This window comes from Neolamprologus brichardi, chromosome 2 (genome assembly GCF_056152115.1).
Source record: "Neolamprologus brichardi isolate AB-2024 chromosome 2, ASM5615211v1, whole genome shotgun sequence".
In the NCBI taxonomy this organism is placed as follows: Eukaryota; Metazoa; Chordata; class Actinopteri; order Cichliformes; family Cichlidae; genus Neolamprologus; species Neolamprologus brichardi.
Window position 1 is genome coordinate 2,566,628 of NC_142105.1, and position 22,063 is coordinate 2,588,690.

A 22,063-nucleotide genomic window follows, 5' to 3' on the forward strand; every position below is an offset into this window, starting at 1 on the left:
GTCTGAGCGAACGCACAAACCTCCCAAGCGGACACTTGGACCACTGTGAGCAACAGCAGACGTGTGCACTGTGGTCACGCCAGCATCGAATCATCCACGTTACATGTTTATTAAAATAATCAAATTACAACATTTACATTTATGTTAGACTACTTTTAATTAACTGCTTTAGCCCACTTACAATGAAAATTAAAACAAAAATCTTGTTCATAATCTGTGTAGGATGTTAACACTATTGGAAGTAAAAATAACTTGAACTCCAATTTTGAAAACACAACTTTCTTTTTTTTTTCTTTTTTTTTTATAAAGCTCTGACTTGTATTATGAGTCTGTGGTCTGGGAGAGAGTCTGTAACTCTGTCTGCAAAATACAGTAAATAATGACCAATGTTGGCCAATTAATTATATAGTTACTTCTTCAAAAAAGTAACTCAGTTTTGCAAACAACAAAGTTTTTTGCAGCTGTTTACCTAAAAATGCAGCCAAGGTGTTTTTTAAATAAACATTTCAAACTATTTACAGAACAATCAGCTGTTCTGCATCAAATCTGATGCCACACAAATGATTTGTGCCACTCCAAAAATAATTTCTGTCACTATGAGATGAAGGAGAACAACAGCCTGATACCTGCAGGCCTGACAGCAGCAGATGTGTCACTGCTGTAACACCTGTAACACTCAGCAGTCGCCTCATTGTTCTGACACACACAACAAAACTACTGACTACACTACACACTAACTACACAAGATTTGTGCTAAACGCCGCAAATCTCTCACATCTGAAAACACCGCCGTCACTCCTAAAACTTCCTCCCTCCCTAAACAACAAATGCCATGTTTTGATTGGTCGACATGGTACATTTTTCGACAAATAGGAAAGGGCGGGTTTTTTAAATTTTGTTTATGTTCACAGGCTTTCGAGCGTTTTCCTTATAAAACGCTGTTTTCACCGTTTCTTCCTGCAGTAAATAGAAACAACGACAGTATTCAGGAAGAAAAACAAACATTGCAGATATTTTTTATCATAACTCTGGTTTTACGTGGCCGATCAACACAATTTAAAAACTGGTATAAAGTCCAAACTTTTTCCGTCAGTTGTTCCGTCTGTCCTGCTCACATCTCCAATGGTTGTACACGTTGTCATTAACGTGGCTTCACTCCTCATCAGCCGCTTTGCTCGCTGTGTCGGTACATAAGGACGCTGTCATAGCCTGTCAGCCACGTTGATTAGCTGCATATATGCGAATGTGAATCGCATCATTGGCTGGACTTTGGGATAAGGTGGCATCGTTCTAATCAGCCAGTCACTGACTCACACTGCAAAACAGAATTGTTAAAGTATTAATTTTAATTTCAATTCAGTTAGATTCTTTTTCTGCGCAACGCGGTTTTTTTCTGCGCAGAGACCGCGCCAGCAGTGCGCAATTGCGCACGTGCGCAGCTTAGAGGGAACATTGCCTATCAGGATACCAGGCTGGAGTTCACTGAGCTGTTCAAAGCAAGCTGTTCTTTTATAAACGCTTGTAGAAGCAATTCTTATTTGTTTGTTTGTTTATTTATTTGTTTTTGACCAAGAGAACAAAATCCAGTCATTATACATACACTGTAAAATACAAGCTTTAGAAATACAGCCATTGTTTTAAGGATATCTTTCTGTCTTTTAACCACCAATTTGATTTTACCATTTACCATTCAGAGATATGTGTGTAAAACAAATAATGTGATGGCAGAAAATAACCAATATATTTAAAAAACAATTTCATTTCATTCTTTACAGTGTACACAACTGCAACTAAGTTAAAACAGAAGCCTTGAAAATACTGAAAGTATGTCATAACAGAAGCCCTCACCACAACAAAGACTCCTGTTCAGCAGGTTTCAGTTCACTACATATTTGTTAGTGGGAGTCCAGTAAACTTTGGTTGCACATGGCAGCTAATTTAGTGCATCTGCACTGACAACAGTCTCAAGATAGTTATTGTAAACAAATTTGAATCCAGTGATACATGTTTTTCCAGTTTTTAAAAGAGAAAAACTCCATAGGTTGGAGGGCTGGTAGAGATGTAATTCATTCAGAAACAGCAGTTAAACTTAACTATGGAGACACCATGCAATGCCTTTTTATACTACTTTTATACTTATTTTTTTCGCGAGTTTGGGTGGGTTTATGAAAGAATAACCTAACCCTATAACTTGCTAGTGTTATAGAAAAATCATAACTTGTGATATATGAGAAGTCATGTCTGTTCTTGAGACTTAAGCTAAGTAAAAGTCATTCTATGTCCATGTAAATATACAGATAAATTACTATTTCATGGTTTGCCAATAGACTAAGGCAGCATGGAGGGAAATAAAATCTGGGTTTGCTAGAACATTCCTGTCCAGTTGATAGAAAGATTAATAATTCACACATATAGGGGACACACTAAACTAGGCTGGACCATGTGAATGAGACACATAGTTGCAGGAAGCATCCAGTAGATCTACAGAGATAAGTTGAGAAAGTGCTTACATACATTTTTGATCCCAAAAGAAACAAAAGTAACCATTAAAAAGCCCTCTTATTGCATTATTGTATAAAATGAGTACTGATGTCCTTCTGTTTCAGCTCATGTTTGGCTGTTTCAAGTATGCATGTAAAAAAAATTCAATAAAAAAAAGACTAAAACCAAATTTATTCTTCAGTGGGGGAAGAAACTGCCTAATAAAGAGCTACTTTAATGTTTTGTTCAACTATGTGCAGTATGTTGGATGCCTCAGAAAGCAGCTATCCAGATGAGTGGACAGCTGCTTGTATAGTGAATTCAAAGAACCACAGATTTACAGGTTACAGAGGGTTTGTTAGTTTGCAGACAGAAAAAGACGACTCTGCTTTTTTCTGCTTTTTTGGGCAATGACCAATGAACATATTATTATTAACTTTGTTTGAATATACTTTTACTTATTATCTATTTGTTTTCTGTAACTTTCTTCAGATTATCATTTTAAAGTCACAACACCAAATTATAAGTACACACACTGTAGCCATGTGAAATGGGGATTGCTTTGCTTGTATTATGGAAAATATGAGTTGCATCATGCACTTGCTGCAGTCGAGTACTTGTGTGGTGGCCTCTTTTAAACTCCCCCCCCAACAATCACTTCTCACCTCTCAGAGAATTGCTCAATGTGCTGTGGCTTCTTCAACTGTAAGTAGTTTCTTATTATATCATGTCAGATTAACATGTTTGGTCACTGATGTTTAAGGGTATCAGCCTCTGAAATAACTGTTCACAGTATTGATATAATTTGCTGTATAGTTTTACTTTCACACTTTCACTTTGACCAGAAATAGAATCAGAATAAAGGTTTTTGTTGTTGTTGCTGTTTTGTTTTTAGAATCAAGACTTTTAACAGTGATCAGAATACTTTCTCTCTTTTAGCAACGCTGAAAGTTTTCTGATCCCATTTGAAATTTTACCACACTGTAAAAGTATGATTGTTTTTTTTAAACTTACACATTCTTTAATAACTGAAGATAACCAGAAAAACCCAACAGATCAAACATGCATTGATCTGTGCTTTGCATTTAAAATAATTATTTGAAACCTTTTACCAAAATGTTGGGATGTAGATGCATAAAGTATTATTGTGTAACTTGTAAATCAGTAAAATCCTGATACAAGTTCTGTTTTGCTTCTTTTGACTTTCATTTTTTCCTCTCCTGTACCTTTAGTCTCCAGGCTGTCTTCCACTGCCTCCCTACCTTCACGGTAAATAATGTTTAAATATCACAGTCTATAGAGACTCCTGCCTGATTTTATCACCAGTCAATCACCATTAAAAACAAGAAAGGGCTAAGAGATCCCTGTTGTATTAAAATGTGCTTTGATCTTTCTATGTTTGTAACGATTTTCTTCTAAATATCAGAATGTTTTTCTTCCAAATTCCTCGCTAGCTTGATTACGACTTTGACTGGAAAAAAAAGACACAAATCAGTTTGTGTGCAGTCAAAACAAAACTGCAGCACTTGAGTTGTGCGCCACTGGATTGTACTGGCCATCACATAAACAAGTGTGTAGTTTGTGAACACTGAAAACTTTATTCTTTTAATTCATACTTTGACCTATGCTGCCTGGTTATAACTGTAGGAATTAGTTGTTATTGTTATTCTTCAGTTATACAAGATTAATAAAAGCAACGACCAATCAAAGTTATTCCTGCAGAATCAGCAGCGACAACAGTGTAGATTCACTGTAAATGGTTTGAATTTTACAGGAAGTACATTTTCTGTGCTTCAGCCAATCACAGTGATTTCCACTTGGTAAACCTTGATCAGCTTGTGACTAAATCTTCCTTTGAGTGGGAAGACATCAGTTGTGCGAGAGAAGGCTGAGGTACCACAATGATCAGAAGACTGGTTTCTTTGATTCTTCTAAGTACATTGTGTAAGTTGACTTCACTGAAACATGTGACATTGTAAACAATATAAAACAAAACTCTGTAAGGTTGAGTAATGTTTATATATAGATTATACCTTTTTAAGTGCTTTGTCCTGTCATGTTCTAACCAATACCGTGTTTTTTTGTTTTGTTTTTAGCTTTGACCGAGGGGGATGAGGGTCCTTTCCAGAGCTCTATAACTGTGACTAAACTTGGAGATAATGTGACTCTGACATGTAAAATCCCTAACGATGATGTTGGGTTGTCTTACTGGTATAAGCTGAATTTTGTAAACATGATTGAAACAATTGCCTCAGGAAGTTTTGACAAAATATCACTAAAGGGAAAATTTACCAACTCAAGATTCAGTGCCACAAAAGTGGGTGATATGTATTCTCTTACCATAACAAATGCAAGCAAAGAAGATGAAGCGACATACTTATGCCAAGGAGGAACGGCATACATAATGGAATTTTTTAATAGCACGTTTTTGGTCGTGGATGGTAACGTATTTTAATTTGACTGTTTTTGTCATATCTGCTTCTAAACCCAAATAATTACAGTTAATGCTATTTCATGACTTTTTATGATTCACACAGATACAAAAACGCTGCAGAAATCTGTCACTGTGAAACAAACTTCAGACGTGGAGTCAGTACATCTGGGAGATACGATGACTCTGCAGTGTTCGCTCCTCTCTGAGAACAAGAATGACACAGATCAGTGTCCAGATGAAGACAAAGTGCACTGGTTTAAAGGTGCATCAGACGTCCATCCAGGCGTCATTTACCACGGCAGTCTCAGAAATAAAGAGGACGGGAGATGTGACTACAGTCTGTCCAAAACTGTAACAAACTCATCTGATGCTGGGACGTACTACTGTGCCGTGGTGACATGTGGACAGATCCTGTTTGGTGAAGGAACTGAAGTGGAGATAGGTATGTTTTTGAAGTATTATTTTAATATTTGCTTATCTGTAGTTGTTGCTGCACTGATTTTGTGAGCATGTAAGAGAGCAATTTAAGTTTGATCGATCTTATATAAACATTATAATGTTCTTAAGCCTCACGGGTTTCTTTGACCTATGCAGTAGTTTTTCAGTTTACAGCCCACATGAGTTGATGAATTCACAGGTGGCATTTAGCTGCCTCTGTGACCTTTGCTTCCTTTTCTCTGTACTTTTCTGTGTATGTGTTTTATCCCCATTTCCTGCAGTGTTCTCGTAAAGGCCCGTCTGTTTCAGCTGCTCGTGTTGTCTTGTGTGCTTCACATGATGATTTTTGTTGTGACTATGTTAGATCACTGTTGTTAATATGAACACTTAAAATACACAATCCAATAGGAAAGTTGTATAATAAAAATATGTCACATGGAGTTTGCAGGCATGTTAATGAATTAGTTTTGTTTTAGTTTTTCAACTGTGTTTAAACTCTCCCAAATATGAACGTGCTGATGTTTAGCAGAGGGGTGCACTATGACACAAATGCAATAAGAGGTGATTGGTCTCATTATCATCTTTTGCTGCAGAAAATCATTAATCTTGTGATTTGATCACGACAAACCCACTGATGAGTAAGATAAATATATCTGTACAAAACAATTAAGGGAACACTTGAACAGTTATTCATATTAAAAAAAGGCTACAACTGTATTTGTGAACTCTTTCTGCACCACTCTCTTTTCTTTCCCGTATATGGACAAATTTCCATGAAATAGTAATTTATCTCTATTTTTTTTAGTTATATTGTACAATCCAATGGTGAGTAAATGAATGCATTCAACACGAGGTGCAACATTCATTTTGCCAGATTCAAAGAGCGTCACCTTTGTGAAAGTGAAAATTGAACTAAGCTACACATAGTTCACTGGCCCATTAATCTGGCTTTGTTGTACAGCTGTTACTGTGTGATGTAGGGAAGAAAAAGTGCTCTTGAGCTTGTCTGCAGGCATGTCATGAAGTTTTTTTTAATATAATTGTTCTCAAGTAGTGTTTAGTAAAAGTTGAACGTATACATAAAAATCATGACTGAATGTCTGAACTAACTTTTATGATAATGTATTACTGCACATGTAGGAAAATGAGTCAATGAAGTGGTTTGAGTCCAGAATGATTTTTGTTTCTGATACACAGACTTGTAAATGAGATGTTAAACGTCTGGGATGTTTTCTCGTTGCAGTGGCGTTCCCGCTGGTTACTGTGCTCGTGATACTGCTGAGCTGCTCTGTGGTGGTGAATGTTGCACTGATTCTCACCAGAAAACAAAAACAAAAACCAGATTGGAAACACAGCAGAGGTAGGTTACTGACACATGCATACACATATGTACGCATGTGCACACACACACACGTACACACATGCGCGCGAGTAACATCAGGTGTTTCCTTCTGCTGCTGTTGCTCATCTGCTTCAAGGTTCTACTCAAAATTCAGAGATTCTCTTCTGGATTATAATGAGTGTTTTTTTGAGTTACTGTTTTCACTGCTGTTTACTGTCATGCTCGTGATTGGCCATGTCTACAAAATTACATCTTTCAGCACTTTGCGTGACAGGTTTCAGTTTGGGTTTATTTAGTGGATGGTCCTCTGAGGGAAAAAAAGAGAACAAAGTTGCCAGTTCATGAACTGCAAAGTTTCTGAACTAGTAGAAATTCAAATGTCATATCAGGTAATATTACCTCTGACTGGGGTGATCGTGGCTCAAGAGTTGGGAGTTTGCCTTGTAATCGGAAGGTTGCTGGTTCGAGCCCCGGCTTGGACAGTCTCGGTCGTTGTGTCCTTGGGCAAGACACTTCACCCGTTGCCTACTGGTGGTGGTCAGAGGGCCCGGTGGCGCCAGTGTCCGGCAGCCTCGCCTCTGTCAGTGCGCCCCAGGGTGGCTGTGGCTACAATGTAGCTGCCATCACCAGTGTGTGAATGTGTGGATGACTGGCTATGTAAAGCGCTTTGGGGTCCTTAGGGACTAGTAAAGCGCTATACAAATACAGGACATTTACCATTTATTAGTTCAAGTTTTCTCGGCAGTATACCCCAAACATGTTTGTATTTTCATCGCCATAGTTTTTTACGAATTATGAATGTCAGAAATGAACTATGTCCCAACTTCCCATAGAGTACGTAAACAGAAGAGCTTCTGCTGAGCCTTTTATAGCAATGACAAAAGTTTGAGGTGACATTGGGGAAATCCTCACTAATAATGCATGATGTGATAGATTTCAGTCAGAATTAGACATAAACACTAGAGATCTATCAAATCTGTCTTGTGCATTTTCAAACACCAAACCTGAGAAGCCCACTTCCTGGATGAGTCACGGATACAGAAAGCGAAGCAGGAGTCGTATCACGTTTCGTTTTATGACCATGACAGTGACTCCATAGACTAATGCAGCCGTTGTGGTAGACAGATTTTACTTCTTGATGTAAAAGAACAGGATGTTCAGAGTATGAATCTTCTGGTGACAGCTAGAGTAGACTAAACTATGAAATGAATGCATCCATCATAATATTTATAGTAAAAAGAACTGAAGCTATGACAGCTAACTGAGTCCCTGTGCAGTATTAATTTAGTCTTGATGATTAGATTCTTGGTTCTGACCTGGGAAACATTTACATCAAATATTTTTAACACTGTTAACATCTCATTTTTAGGTCTTCTGCCAATGGTAATGTCTTCTTTTTATTAACAGGAAAAGTTACAGCCAATCAATCTCCAGTCAGTCAACAGGAGAGATCGACTGTGGATCAGCTGAATAATGTGGTATATAAAATATTAGATTTTCAGACAAACACAGAACCAGTAAGCTTAAAATTTTCTTTAAGAAAAACACTTTTATCATGTGAAATACATGAAAAATGTCAAATGAATCTGAAGCTGAAGTGTAAAATTACAGTGTAGTCATCGATCACCACTGGCATCCCTGTAAGAGAGGGGGCTGGACTGATGAGTCAACAAGAATTGAACTTTGACACAGAGAGACACTCGTTAATGTTCAATTTTCAACTAAACTCTTTGTTTGTTTTTTCATTTTCCTTTTTTTTTAAAATTTAACACTAAAAAAGTACTTTGGTTATGGTTATTAATTTATATGGTTATTCTTACAGGAAGCAGAGTTTGTGAGGTATTTGCAGTTAACTGTGACTATGTTCTGTGTGTTTTTAACCGTATAATGTAAATCATAGCCAGGCTTGAAATTGATTGTTCAATTACAGTTTGCTCTTACTAATTTGCAGGAGGGTGAAGAAGCGGGAGTAAACTATGCGGCACTTGATTTTCCCTCAAGAACAGCTACAAGATGAAAGAATAACAGGGAGTTACCGGAAGACGCAGCATGTACTCTGGAATTATTTATATATATAAATATATATATATATATATATATATATATATATATATTTACTGTGTTAATATTGTATGCATGCAATATTGATTAACCACTCAAATGGATAAATGCCAATAAATAATCTGCTGTCATTAAAACTATGTTATATGTACCTCATGTGTTCATGATTCATGTATTTGACAAAGACAAGTCACAGTTTATTGTTTTTATTCCTTATTTCAACTTCACAGAAATTATGCTTTAGAGCAGGGGTCTCAAACTCAAATGAGCTGCGGGCCACTTCTGGCACTGTCATCTCATTGGAGGGCCACTTTAAAGTGGCCACTTAAAGGGCCATGCCTGTAACACTCTGCCGTCATATTAAATCATTTTTCGTATAATAATTAAAAAAATAATAATTTCTTCACATCAATATGCGGGCTGAAAGTAGAGGTGACGTGGGTCACAAATGGCACGCGTGCCGCGAGTTTGAGACCCCTGCTTTAGAGTAAAACAAAGCTCATGTTTCCTGAACCTATACTTTTAAATTTAAGTTTACCAATACACATAAACACGTAATCATATTACTAATTATATTAATTTATAAAAAAACAAAACAGAAAGCAGTCACCGGCATGGGATCTGTAACACAATGTGAGGTTTATTTTAAAATTCAGGACATGCTCAATATTTCCTTTAGCATTCAACTCAACATAGAGAGCACACTGTCCTCAGCTTCTTACTCTTGTTTCTCTAGCAGAAAAGTTCAGTGCAGCATATTTTATATCATCATCAGCTTCAGTCTGCGTAGTAACAAAAAACATAAAAAAGTCGTTTAGATGAAGATACAAAAGTCTTTAGACATATTTAAACTAAATTATAGCATCATTTTCATTACTTACTGGTTGGTGTAAGTTGTCAGTTTGTACTTTCGATACAGCATTTCCTATTCCTGACATAAAAAAAATATTATCATGATAAATATATGATAGTGAAATACACTTAATGAGACATTGCCTTCTCAATTTACTGCAGTTACTGAAGTTTCACAAAGATACCCACTCTGGAGCATAATCCATAAAAATATCATCATCAGTCGGTTCAATAATTTTTTCTTATGATTTTAAAGTTGAATTGGTTTCATGTTTTTAAAATGCATGAATGTTAAACCAGTGTTAACGCTTACCTTTACATTTCTTACATATCCTTCGGTTGCAGAAGAAAACGTTTCCAATAACAGAAACGGCCAAACAGGCTATTAATATTGTCATTTGAATAAATACTGGTTGTGTTGTTTGCTCTATAAAACAAACAAAAAAATCAGTTCTTAAAAACATGTTTTGAGTATAACTTCCAGTACGGGAGACAAAATCAGGTACAGGTACCTTGAATATTAAGTTTAGTTCCATTTCCAGATATTATCTCCCCACATGCAGCCACAGCGCAGTAGTGAGTCCCAGCATCAGAGGAGCTGACGTTCTTAGAAAAGCGATAAACACATCTTTTCTGAGGGTCAGATCTGTTCTCATATTCATGTCTTTTCCTGTCAGTGTAGATGATGTTTGGATGAGATCCCGCTCTGAACCAGAAAACATTTTGATCTCCTGGACACGTCTTGTTCTCAGAATCAGAGAAGACTGAACACTCGAGAGTCGCTGTGTCTCCTGAATAGACTGGATTTGATTCCATCTGCTTTTGGACAACGATGTAGTTTGATGACCTCTGAGTGTTTCCTGTGTGATACAAAACACAAAGACGTTCTTCAAAAGATGCTCAGAGAAGTTCAAAATGTTTGTAAAAGTAGAACAGCTGCATACCTTTTACTAACAAATACATCCCGCTCCATTCACTACTAACACGACTGCCTTGCTCACAGTGATAGTAGCCCTCATCTTCTTGGACTATCTTCACAATAGTCAGGTTGACAAAATGTTTGTCAATTTTTGCCTCAAATCTTGATTCAGGAAACTCTGGAGTGTAAACAGGTTGTGTAGTTCCATAAAATGTAACAACTAGTTTAAGAGTATCTCCGACACTCTGCTTGTACCACTGGACTCGACTGCTGATCTCTGTAGTAGTTCTAGCACATGTTAAAGTTGCTGCTTCACCAAGATGAGCAGTTTTCACTGGAACCAGAGAATCTGAGTGAAAACAAAACATAGAAAAAAAAATAATGAGGGGAAAATATTCCAAAATATTCCAATGTATCTATTCAACAAAAATAATTATATTTCAAACATGTGATCAGAGTAAGAAATAAAAAAGCCCTTACAGCCTTCATGGAGAAAAACCAATACCATCCATAATATGACCATCTTGACACTGGTCCTTGTTGAGGCATTTCAGTAGGTTTAAGAGGTGACATGTGCTTGTTTGTTAGACCATCTGATTGGTTGAAGCATCTGATTGGTTAACACAGAACAGACTTAAAAGTACACTTCCTGTCACACTGATCTTAACATTTTTTGCCTCTTTTTCATCTTCTTCTGCAGTGTTTCAGATGTCTGTCTGATAGTAGTTTATGTTGTCAGATGTTAAGCACAGGAAAAGCAAATGGCAATTCTACTCCAGGTTGTAATACGTGCTGCAAGAAATACCTCACATCAAACTCTGCACTAGAGGAAGTTTACTATCTGTATTTTTTAATTGGTGCGGGGCAATAATATTTTGTTTGTCATAAGATCTGAAGAGCAGGATGAACAAATACTATACGGTTTAGCTTATCAAAAAAACACAGTTAATGTGCAATTTGTGGACGAAATTACACGAAAAGCAGCAGCAGATATTTTGGTTAATATCATATAAATTATCCCTATGGTGGAGCTACAGGTAAAGCCAGAATCATGCCAAGTGCAAGATCTCAACCATCACATGCCTGGACAACAGCAACACCCATGTGAGGATGCTCTCCCCTTAATACAGTACTGCCACACAGAGTGGTTTCAAAGCAGAGCAACCTGGGCCTCAGCACCTCGCTTTGCACTACCAGACCTCTTTAACAATAGACCCCAGAACATCAGTATGTTCTGGGGTCAGTAGAGATGAAATTAAGTTTTCTATTGTCAAAGACAGTTTTTCTTAATCAGGCTCTGTGCAAATTTTCCATTAAGACTGACATGCAATTCAACCAATTTGCAAACAATTCATCATTGCAATTCAATATTTTTATGATTTTACAAGGTTAATACTGAGGTGGCAAAATATGCATAAAGGCTAAAATTCAATTCAGTCCAAATTATTGTTATTTATGTAGCACCAACTGACAACAACAGTCCAAGAAAGAGAAAATATCAGTGAGAAATGTTTCTGTGGAGGAAACGACTGACGTGTTTGATTTTTTAATTGATCATTTATACAGCGTTACTCATCTTTAGTATATAATTTATAACTACAGACATAAATGTTTATTTTTGTTTAACAACCCCATATATAATGTGTTCATGGTATCATTTATAAAATCTAAATAAGTGATGTGTTTATAAGCACATTTATCTATATAATGATTAAGATATAACCTCATTGCTTGTGAGTGTGTTAATAGAGGTTTTATTGATACTTATTTCAGAGAGTAAATTAGGGTTATTTTATCTAGTTACTAATTGTTAGTTAATGAGATAGGTAGATGAGAGAAGAGAAGTGAAGAAGCAAGTGCAAGCAAGGTGGAGTGAGTGGAGTGGAATTGCCACAGAAGGATAGCAGCAAAAGTAAAAGTCAAAGTTCACATGACGGCAGTGAGCCCTGCTTTAATGTTTGAGACTTAGTAAGGGAGGCAAACTGATTCACTTGTGGAGAGCAGGGACTGTGCATGTTGTGAACAGTGTTGGTCAAGTTACTTGAAAAAAGTAATCAGTAACTAATTACTGATTACTTCCCAAAAAAGTAATCCAATTACTTTACTGATTACTTATTTTAAAAAGTAATTAGTTACTTTTTAAAAACACGATTTACAACCTGAATAGGTGATAAAGCGATAGATCTTTCAGCCCAATTCTACTTTTTCTGCATAATCATCATACAAAATGTAATCAAATGGAAAAGTCTCTTTTTAAAACTTGTTTTATTAGTTTTAATCTTTTAACTTTATGCATCAAGCAAAAATTTAATTATATGCAACATTCTCTGACTGGAAGAAATTAGTTTAACATTTAAACCTATTTTCTGCACATTCCAGCACATAAAATAAAATATTTTGTGTGTTTACACTCAGTCTTTCAAATAGATGCAAGTAAAACACAGCAGAAAATAAATAAAGTCAAAGACTAGCGGTCCTGTTGCTCTATTTTCACCATGATATTAATACATTATAGAAAGATTTAAGTTAAAAGAAGTTTTTCATTTAGGCAAAATATAACAACAACAACAACAACAACAATAATAATAATAATAATAATAATACATCGTATTATAATTGTAACTTTTTTCTTTCACTGGGGAATTACATTTAAAGGATTTAAGAACTCATCAGCAGGTGGCAACAGAGTATTTGTCATCATATCATTAACATGTGGGGCCTGCAAGGTTCCTGCTCCTCCTATCGGTGCATCTGAAACTAAATTAATTAATCTCAGGCAATAACACCAGTCATCATTACTTTTATGAATTTTAACTTTAGCACTTCAACAGTTTTTGTAGTACTTGTGTAGCAAACTGTTTGTGTGTCACCACTCACTAGAAGATTGTGCAAATTAAATTCGATTTTGTTCGTGTTGTCTGTTGACCTTAATAACGTCGAACATTCATAATGAAACGAAGGACTAAACAGTTTTGGCTCCTGTGTTCTGCTGTCACATCTCTCTGATCAGCTTCTTGTAAAAACTCTTCGGTTCATGTTTCACAAGCAGTGAGAAACGGATGATGCATGGAAAATTCAGCGGTGGTTATCTGGTGTGAATCCACAGGGGGGATTTTTTTCTCTCTTGCTTTTTTATTTTTAGTTTCTGTGTAGGGGGCTAATGTTTTTCTCTCCTTTTTCACAAGACATGCCAGATAAAAATAAGGTTTTAAACAACAGCAGTTTGCAGCATATCAAGCACTTGATAAGAACAGTTGTTCAACAATGTGGTTTCCTTAATTAGTCACTGCTCTCGCTTTAATGTTTGTAGAAAGTCTCGGGGGCTGAAACAGCTGATCTTCCCCTCACGCACTTCTTTTTCTGACCTTAATGCAGTCTGTGACTCAATATAGTTCAACACAATAGCTAAAAACACAAGCATGCTTAAGAAAACAAAACAACATCTGTTGATATTTGGATTTCAACAAAACTACACTGATACAATGCAATGCTTCCAGTGTTGCATTTGTAACTGAATTGTGCCTACCCCATGTTTGCCTACTGGTGGTGGTCAGAGGGCCCGGTGGCGCCAGTGTCCGGCAGCCTCGCCTCTGTCAGTGCGCCCCAGGGCAGCTGTGGCTACAATGTAGCTGCCATCGCCAGTGTGTGAATGTGTGTGTGAATGGGTGAATGACTGAATGTAGTGTGAAGCGCTTTGGGCTCCTTAAGGACTAGAAAAGCGCTATACAAATGCAGGCCATTTTACCATTTACCCTAATTAGTTTTTTTCAGAAAGGAAGTACGGTGGCCCTGAGAAGCCAAACAGACTTTTCTTTTTGCAGAATTTTTCTTTTTGCAAGTGTTTTTCTTTTTGCAGGTGTTTTTCTTTTTGCAGCATTTTTCTTTTTGCAAGTGTTTTCGGAAGTTGCAGTCCGTTTGGCCTCTCAGGGCCACCGTAAGGAAGCCATCAGAGGTGCAAACAGCCAAAGGGAGGATATCCTCTTAGCTATCGTGTCTGAGCATTCTTTTAATGCACCTTATTCTCCATCCTCGAGGTGCTATTTAGTACTATTTAGTCAAAGATGCTAGTGTGGCTAATTTATGTACAAAGTGTGTTTCTGCTGCAATAACAAATTAAAGGCCAGGCTTCTAATATCTGTCATGTCTTTCTTTTCAGTCACATGCAAATCACCTGGTGGTCGGCAAACTTCTTTCTGAGATACTGATGAGATTTAATTTGACCTCTGATCAAATGAGCCTTAAGTGCAACATATTTAACATCATGAGTGCATGAAAGATTTTACCTGACGAAAGTCGACTATTACATTTTAAAATGTGAGCACAGGTGTGTGGCGTTTGTGTGACTGAGAAGAATTACTTTTGTACGACTCTGCATAAAACTGAGCGAAACATGGCCATGACCAGGAATGAGCTTGTTAATTGTTTAAGTTTTAAAAAGCCAGCGAAGGCTTCTTGTGAACCAGCTGCATATTCTGTTGATAACAAAATTCATGAACATTCTGAGTAAACAGGTTTGAGGGGATGTCGGAAACAGAGAAGTGGCCACAGCCTGAATCTCACACTTCAGCCGCCACATGTGGCTTTGAGTTTTCTTCTACAGACTCCGTCACCGTACACACACCACAATTCTTTGAAATAAAAAAGTACAAGACTTGATTCAGGCAAACTATTTCTGCGCTGTTGCATGCTCACTAGCCAGTGTTAACTAGTTTACATGCACCTAAGTAGTGCAATGCTTGTTTTTTGCACACATAAACAGCTCTTGTTTATGCAGCTGAAATTTGTTAACACTTAGAAGTCCTTTACTGTCTTGATTAAGCAACGATAACACACATGGAACAATAGATCCAGATCTGAGTGACTTCCTTTGTCCGTGCAACTGGTTTAGTAGTCTTGTAAATGCCACAGTGTGTGTGTGTGTGTGTGTGTGTGTGTGTGTGTGTGTGTGGGGGGGGGGGGGTCATGAGTTTTCTGGTTGTTAGCTACAGCTAGTTTTTGTTTCTTTGGTCTTGCATTGCGATCGCTGTTATTATTTTTTTTCTGTTTAAAGTTCACTGATGTTTTGGTATTTAGAGGCCTGGTTTCTTTCCTTATTTCCCTTTTATTTCCTTATAACTGTGTCCCATTCCCCTGATTGGACCTCAAGGAATTGAACTTCTGTCTCTCCTGTTCCTCTGTCAGATTTTTTTGTGTGTTTTTTTTCAAGGTGCAGCATTACCAACTCCTCCAGCTTCTCCAGCTCACACACTCTCAATCCAGTCAGAAAAGTCTTTCCAGCATGTTTGAGAGTGGGGCATCCTCCAGGAATATCTCATCAACAAGGTGCCCAGAGGGGAGTCACGTCCGATGCATGAATCTTTCTTTGACCTCTTTCTTTCGATCACTACCAAGAACTTGTGACCACATTTGAGTGTAGGATTATAGATCGACAAGTAAATTGACAGCTTCTATTTTACATTCAGCTCTCTCTCAAACTCAGCAGACAGGAAAAATGTCTGCATTGGCCTCAATCCATCTTTGACCACGTCTACAAATTCTGTCCGTCAAAATTGCAAACCGGATCATTAACAAAGGGGGGAATCCAACACCCACCAGTAATTCCTTTGACTTCCAGGAAGGAACACCAAGCTCTGTTTGTGTGTTTACAAGGACCTTCTTCAAGCCTTCTCTCTCATGAGTAAATTATCAGACAATTACATTCGTCAAACATAAATTCAATAACACATGCAAATTAAAATGAGCAGTCACGTGTACAAAGAAGCCATAAGACAGACTACGGCAGATTCATGCGTTTGGATATCTCTGCTTTCAAAGCAGTGAAAACACAGCAGAAATCCCTAAGAAGTTATAGCGCTGCCAATCAGTGATCTACGTGAATGATGTCATTTCCTTGTTACCCAGAAGCTGAAGCCCTCAGCTACAAACGCTACAGCTAAGCTACCAGTATTGCAGCCAGTCTTGAATCATGAATTGCTGAGTATTTTCAGCGTGGCTTCACAAATGATGAAATCCTTGTGTTATTAGCTGAATCACATGGCGTTACTATCAGCAAACGTACTCTTCAAAGCACCAATTTGTTGCGATTCGATTTTGAGTGCACATTCCTCTGCGCCATAGTCCTTCCCGGTAACAAGAAAATTACGTCATTCACGTAGATTACTGATTGGCTAACTCGAAATTTTGAATTACTTTTCTCAAAATTTCCAGTTAATGAGTCTAAATTTTGAGAAAGATAACTTGAAATTTCGAGTTATGGATACTTTTTTTGTGTGGCGGAAAAACGGGCTTCCATAAAATGGTGAAGCCTCTGCACTCCGGCGCCATTATCTGTTTTACACTATCACATATCTTTATATATCAGAAACTAAATGGTAGAAACACACATCATTTCTAAGAAAAGGAAATGTAGTTTTGGGATTTTTGTAGTCAAATGTGTAAACTTAATTAATTACTTAATTAGTTAATACAAAATATGAACAAGAAAATAAAGTCATTATACTTTATGACTGGTTTCAAAGCAGCAACGCCACAGGCTATGCGACAGGTTCAGTTTACTGTGTTAACCACTGTTTAAAACTGTATTTATTTAGGATTTATTTGTTGTGTTTGCTATTAACACTTGTTGTTTGCCATCCGATGGGTCATTTAGAGTCTTTGCAGGGTTGGCTTTCCTCCAGGCTTATGTTTCACACCCCTGGCTGGTCTGAAGTGGTGAGGCCTACCCCCCAATTCATATGTTAATTTTTCACTCTGTTTTTCAGAAAGTTTAATCTTTTCTGTTGTTTGGATGTAAAGTGATTGATTTGTACAATGGCATTTTTGCAATTAGTCAAAATGAGTTTTCTTAACAGTCTCCCTGAAAATTCACACATAGCTTGCAAGAGAAAAGGAGAACTTAATTTAAAGCATCTAAGTCACGGGTCTCAAACTCAACTGAGCCATGGGCCACTGCTGGCACTTTCATCTCATTGGTGGGCCACTTTAGGGTTCAACAAGTACAAAAACAAACAAAAACAAAAAGAAAACACCCACTAAAATGGAGTATTTTGTTTGTTTTGTTAAACTTTCAAATATTGTATGACAAGACAAAACTGCAAACATGAATGCATTTTTTTCAATAAACACATTGGTGCTCTCTTTCTGGCCAGACACGTGGCAGCTCTTCTACTATAATCTGTTTGTATTTAATAAAATCAAAATGCAGACATAAGTGTAGACATTAGTTTTTGACCCCTAGCAAAAGTGTTTTCTTACCTAATTAAATCTATCATGAACTAACACAGCCAAAATATCAACATGTTTGTACTCTCTTGTTACCTGGGCCACGGCTCTGTCCGTGGTAACAGGAGCTCTGACTAATACTGCGCTTTCCGTGTCTGGCTCGTAGACAGTAAATAGCTTCACTGTCTGGGTCAACTTTACTAGCGAGAGACAGAGAGAGGCGTTGAAAGGCTGCTCCAACGGAACTTTATTGTTTTGTATGGCAAGCCATTAGTGCCAAAAATCGCCACTTTTCTAACCCGTTTGGTTAAGAAATGGCATAAAAAACGCTGTTTAATTATTCAAAACGCCAAAAAAAAAAAAGCGTTCTGTTCCGACAAACGCCGCTTTTTACATCACTCAGATTGTGCGTTCAGGGCGCCATCCGAGTGACGGCGAACACAGTCGAGTCTTAACAGCTTACTTACAACTGGGCTGGTCAGGCCCTCTTTTTGGCTGCAGTGGTTATTATTATATTTACATGCTTTCATCTTCTGTTTCTTGTCTTGGGTAAGGTGTATTCTCTGACTATAAGAGATGTAAGTTTTACTGTCACAGTAAATTATACCCAGATCATTCAAGTTAGACTGATCTCATATAAACTGCTTTCAGTTTTTAGCCGACATGAGTTGATGATTTCACAGGTGGCATCTGGCTGAGTCCGTGACATTTGCCCTCTTTGTTCTTTCTCTGCATTTCTGTGTTTTCTTCTCATTTCCTGTGGTGTTCTCTGTTACATAAAGGCACCTGAGTTTCAGCTGCTCACGTTGTCTTATGCAGGTTACATGCTGATGTTTGTTGTGAGGTTGATGGAGAAACATGCCGACTGCAGGCTTTATGTCATAAGCTGCAGTATGTAGCACAGTTTTTTAATTTTTTTAAAAACATTTTTTGAAGTTGTGCTAAGTAAAAGATTCATGGATCCATAAAAAATAGCAAACTTTATCACAAAGATAAAGCACATCTAGGAGATGGAGTCAGTGAAGTTGTTGCAGTCCTGAATGTTTTTGATTTGAGCTTTTGCTGAAAAGATTCCTTACTTCCTAAGAACAAACTTAAAGATGCTTCTGCTGAAAACTGTCCAAATATATGACACTGACCTGGTGTGTGCTGGTCAGGCAGACCAGAAGTAAATGTCAACACCAATTTACTATCATTCAAAAGAGAATCTTTTATTCGCCTTTGTGCTGCATGTGCTGTACGTGGATTGGACCCAGAAGCAGAATCAACACCGGATACTCGCACAGACCATGACAGCACGAGCCAGCTTATGTATATAGCTGTTTGATAAACAATCCAAAAGACACAATTTAATGTTTTAATTATTTCAGCTTCACAAATTGTTTACTTTACGGTGTGAATTGTAAGAACTTGTTGGGTGTTACTTGTGGGATTCTCCAGTATGATGATGATGATGTTTCATGTCCTGTTTCCACTGTTCTTTCTACTGTCGTCAGTTTCTGAACCTATACTTTGACATTGATTTTGAAGTGCTATTAAATTTAACTCTAAAGTATCCTTAAAATGATTTGGAGCTTTGTCACAACATGGAAAAAACGGTAACATATTAAGATTTTGTGCTTAGTCTGGTGCAAAGAAGGTTTCAAAACACAAACAAAATTCTGATTCTGCAGTGATTTTTGCATTTTGGTCCTTAATTATTATTTTGACAGGATCCTCATTTTCGGTCTCTCTTCTGATTAATAGATAGTGTTATATGCACATGCAGTGCATGTTTAGCAATGCACAATGATATATAATTTATTACTACAGAACTTATTACGTTTTTCTATTTGTAGTCACCAGAGCTAAATATCTTCTTCTATCTACAGCTAATATCTTGCAGTTCAAGATATTATAAAAAATAAAATAAAAAATAAACTGAATTGAACAACAGGTGAATCCTACATTCAAACTGCCTGGATTGTTATGATAATTTGGAGGACAAAGTTTTGGATAAAAGTTTTATTGTAGTCTCTGTGGAGGTATGGTAATGACTCAGTCTTAAAATAATACAACACAGCACACAGAACCAGAAAAAATAAGTTCTTGGGTCTCTCTTCATGTTTACATTTGCAACTGATCTGCGGAGTGACATTACTTGGTAAAAATGTAGGATTAGATATCACTCTTTGTCTGAAACAAGGCCCTGTTGTAAATGAGACACGAGTCTCAATAGGACTACATGTGTGAAAAAAGGTTCAATTATAATTAAAAATTGAAAGTGCACTTACATTAAGACAATTTCAAAGCAAATTAAGTAACGTGCTTTCCTTTGCTGCACTGTCGTACACATAAACACTAGATTATTTTTTCTTGGAGTGGGGGGCTGTGGGGGTTAGTTTTTAACAAAGATGGAAAAATTAGAAACTAAATGAGAAAACAAAGGGTGACAAATAAAAGGCCCAAACTTAATTTAAGGTTTATTTTAATATAATGTCATATTCATCAGCATTTAACTCAACATTTATGAGAAAACAGCGTCCTCGGTTTGCTCTCTTGTCCTTCTTCCTCGTGTTTTTCTTTCAGAGAAACTGAGCGCAGCGTAGTTTATATCATCATCAACTTCAGTCTGTAGTAACAGAAAGAGTACACAGTACACAAACATGTAGATGTGGAACTGTGCATACATATTTAACCTACACAAAATCTGTTTGATTACTTACTGGTTGGTACGAGTTGCCAGTTTGTACTTCTGTTGTATCACTTTTTATTTCTAAGATAAACAAAATAATAACAATAAATATATGATAGTGAAATGCACTTAATGGGACATTTCTCCTCTGATGTTTTTTTTTTTTTTTTTTTTACAAAAATCTTACATAAATGTATCATTCAAGTGAAGTGATAAGTTACGTTAATGAGAAGTTAGATTGTTTAATGAGGTACACAAAGAAATAACAACCATTATGTCCCTTAAACATTAACAGATAGTACGATGGTTGCCTCCTTACAGTTTTACAGCAAACTTGTTCTTATGATTTTATACATAAATGTTAAGCTACTGGCAACACTTACCTTTACATTTTTTGCATACTCTTCGGTTGCAGATGAAGAAAAGATTTCCAATGACAGAAACGGCCAAACAGGTTATTAATATTACCATTCCAATAAATACCAGTCGTGTTGTTTTCTCTACAAAACAAACAAAAAAGGTTTTATCACTGATCTTGATATGAGCATGTTTTAAGCACAAACTGAAAAGTACTTGAGACAAAATCAGGCACAGATACCTTGAACATCCAGTTTAGTTCCGTTTCCAAATAATATCTCCCCACATGTGGCCACAGCACAGTAGTAAGTCCCAGCATCAGAGGAGCTGACGGTCTTAGAGAAGTGATAAACACATCCATCCTGAGGGTCGGATCTTTCATCACATTGATCAGTTCTGTTTCCATGAGTGTAGATGATGTTTGGAAGAGATTTATTAGATCCATCTCTGAACCAGAAAACATTATGATGTCCTGAACATGTGTTTTTCTCAGAATTTGTCAGAACTGAACACTGAAGAGTTGCTGTGTCTCCTGGACGGAGTGGATTTGATTCTGTCGGCTGCTGTACAACAATATAGTTTGATGTCCTTTCAGTGTTTCCTGTGTAATACAAAATGTAATACAAGTAAATTATTCACCACATTCTCAGAGGCATTTAAAATTTTGTAAAAGTTGGTCAGTTCATTACCTTTTACTAACAAATATGTCCCACTCCATTCAAGTTTAATCCAGGTGTCTATTCCACAGTGATACATCCCCTCATCCTCTTGGACGACATTCCAAATGGTCAGGTTGCTGAAATCTTTACTGTTATGTGCAGAAAATCTTGACTGAAGAGACTCTGAAGGTTTTCCAGGAAGTGACACTAATAATTTAAGAGTATCTCCGACTCTCTGCTTGTACCACTGAACCTTTCTGCTGCCGAGCTCTTCATTTGGTAAAACACATGTTAATGTTGCTGTTTCACCAACATGAACTGTTTTCACTGGAACCAGAGAATCTGCGGTAAAAGAAGACGTTCAGTTTTATGTTATTATCTCTCTTATTATCTCTCTGTCTATCTATATATGAATCTATTCAACATAAATGACACGTTCAGTTTGGTCAGATGGTCAGATAAAACAAACAGAAACAAATCCCCCTTACTTCCTTGATGAAGCAAAAGCAATGTAATCCATAAGACGACCATCTTGAGAATGCGCTTTGGGGTTTTTCAGTAAGTTACGACGGGGAAATGAGCACACTGGGTTAGACCATAAAATGCATCCGATTGGTTAACAGAG

General features: G+C 37.0%; 3 protein-coding genes across 3 annotated transcripts; 1 reads left to right on the forward strand and 2 right to left on the reverse strand.

Annotated features, from left to right (window-relative positions):
- The first annotated feature begins 4,350 nt into the window (after nucleotides 1-4,350).
- On the forward strand, nucleotides 4,351-8,712 carry LOC102785768 (uncharacterized). The gene is made up of 6 exons (XM_087852113.1): nucleotides 4,351-4,425; nucleotides 4,578-4,922; nucleotides 5,019-5,357; nucleotides 6,597-6,713; nucleotides 8,103-8,173; nucleotides 8,647-8,712. The coding sequence occupies exons 1-6, from the start codon at nucleotides 4,383-4,385 to the stop codon at nucleotides 8,710-8,712; spliced, it is 981 nt and encodes a 326-aa protein (XP_087708239.1). The 5' UTR covers nucleotides 4,351-4,382.
- Nucleotides 8,713-9,466: 754 nt separating this feature from the next.
- On the reverse strand, nucleotides 9,467-11,050 carry LOC102787435 (signal-regulatory protein beta-2-like). Its single transcript, XM_087852120.1, has 6 exons — nucleotides 11,008-11,050; nucleotides 10,553-10,876; nucleotides 10,121-10,468; nucleotides 9,922-10,035; nucleotides 9,638-9,687; nucleotides 9,467-9,538 (listed from the first exon to the last, which is right to left on the reverse strand). The coding sequence occupies exons 1-6, from the start codon at nucleotides 11,048-11,050 to the stop codon at nucleotides 9,467-9,469; spliced, it is 951 nt and encodes a 316-aa protein (XP_087708246.1).
- Nucleotides 11,051-20,254: 9,204 nt separating this feature from the next.
- LOC102787734 (signal-regulatory protein beta-2-like) lies at nucleotides 20,255-21,969 on the reverse strand. The gene is made up of 6 exons (XM_087852124.1): nucleotides 21,927-21,969; nucleotides 21,469-21,780; nucleotides 21,021-21,380; nucleotides 20,806-20,922; nucleotides 20,454-20,503; nucleotides 20,255-20,359 (listed from the first exon to the last, which is right to left on the reverse strand). The coding sequence occupies exons 1-6, from the start codon at nucleotides 21,967-21,969 to the stop codon at nucleotides 20,255-20,257; spliced, it is 987 nt and encodes a 328-aa protein (XP_087708250.1).
- Nucleotides 21,970-22,063: the final 94 nt, after the last annotated feature.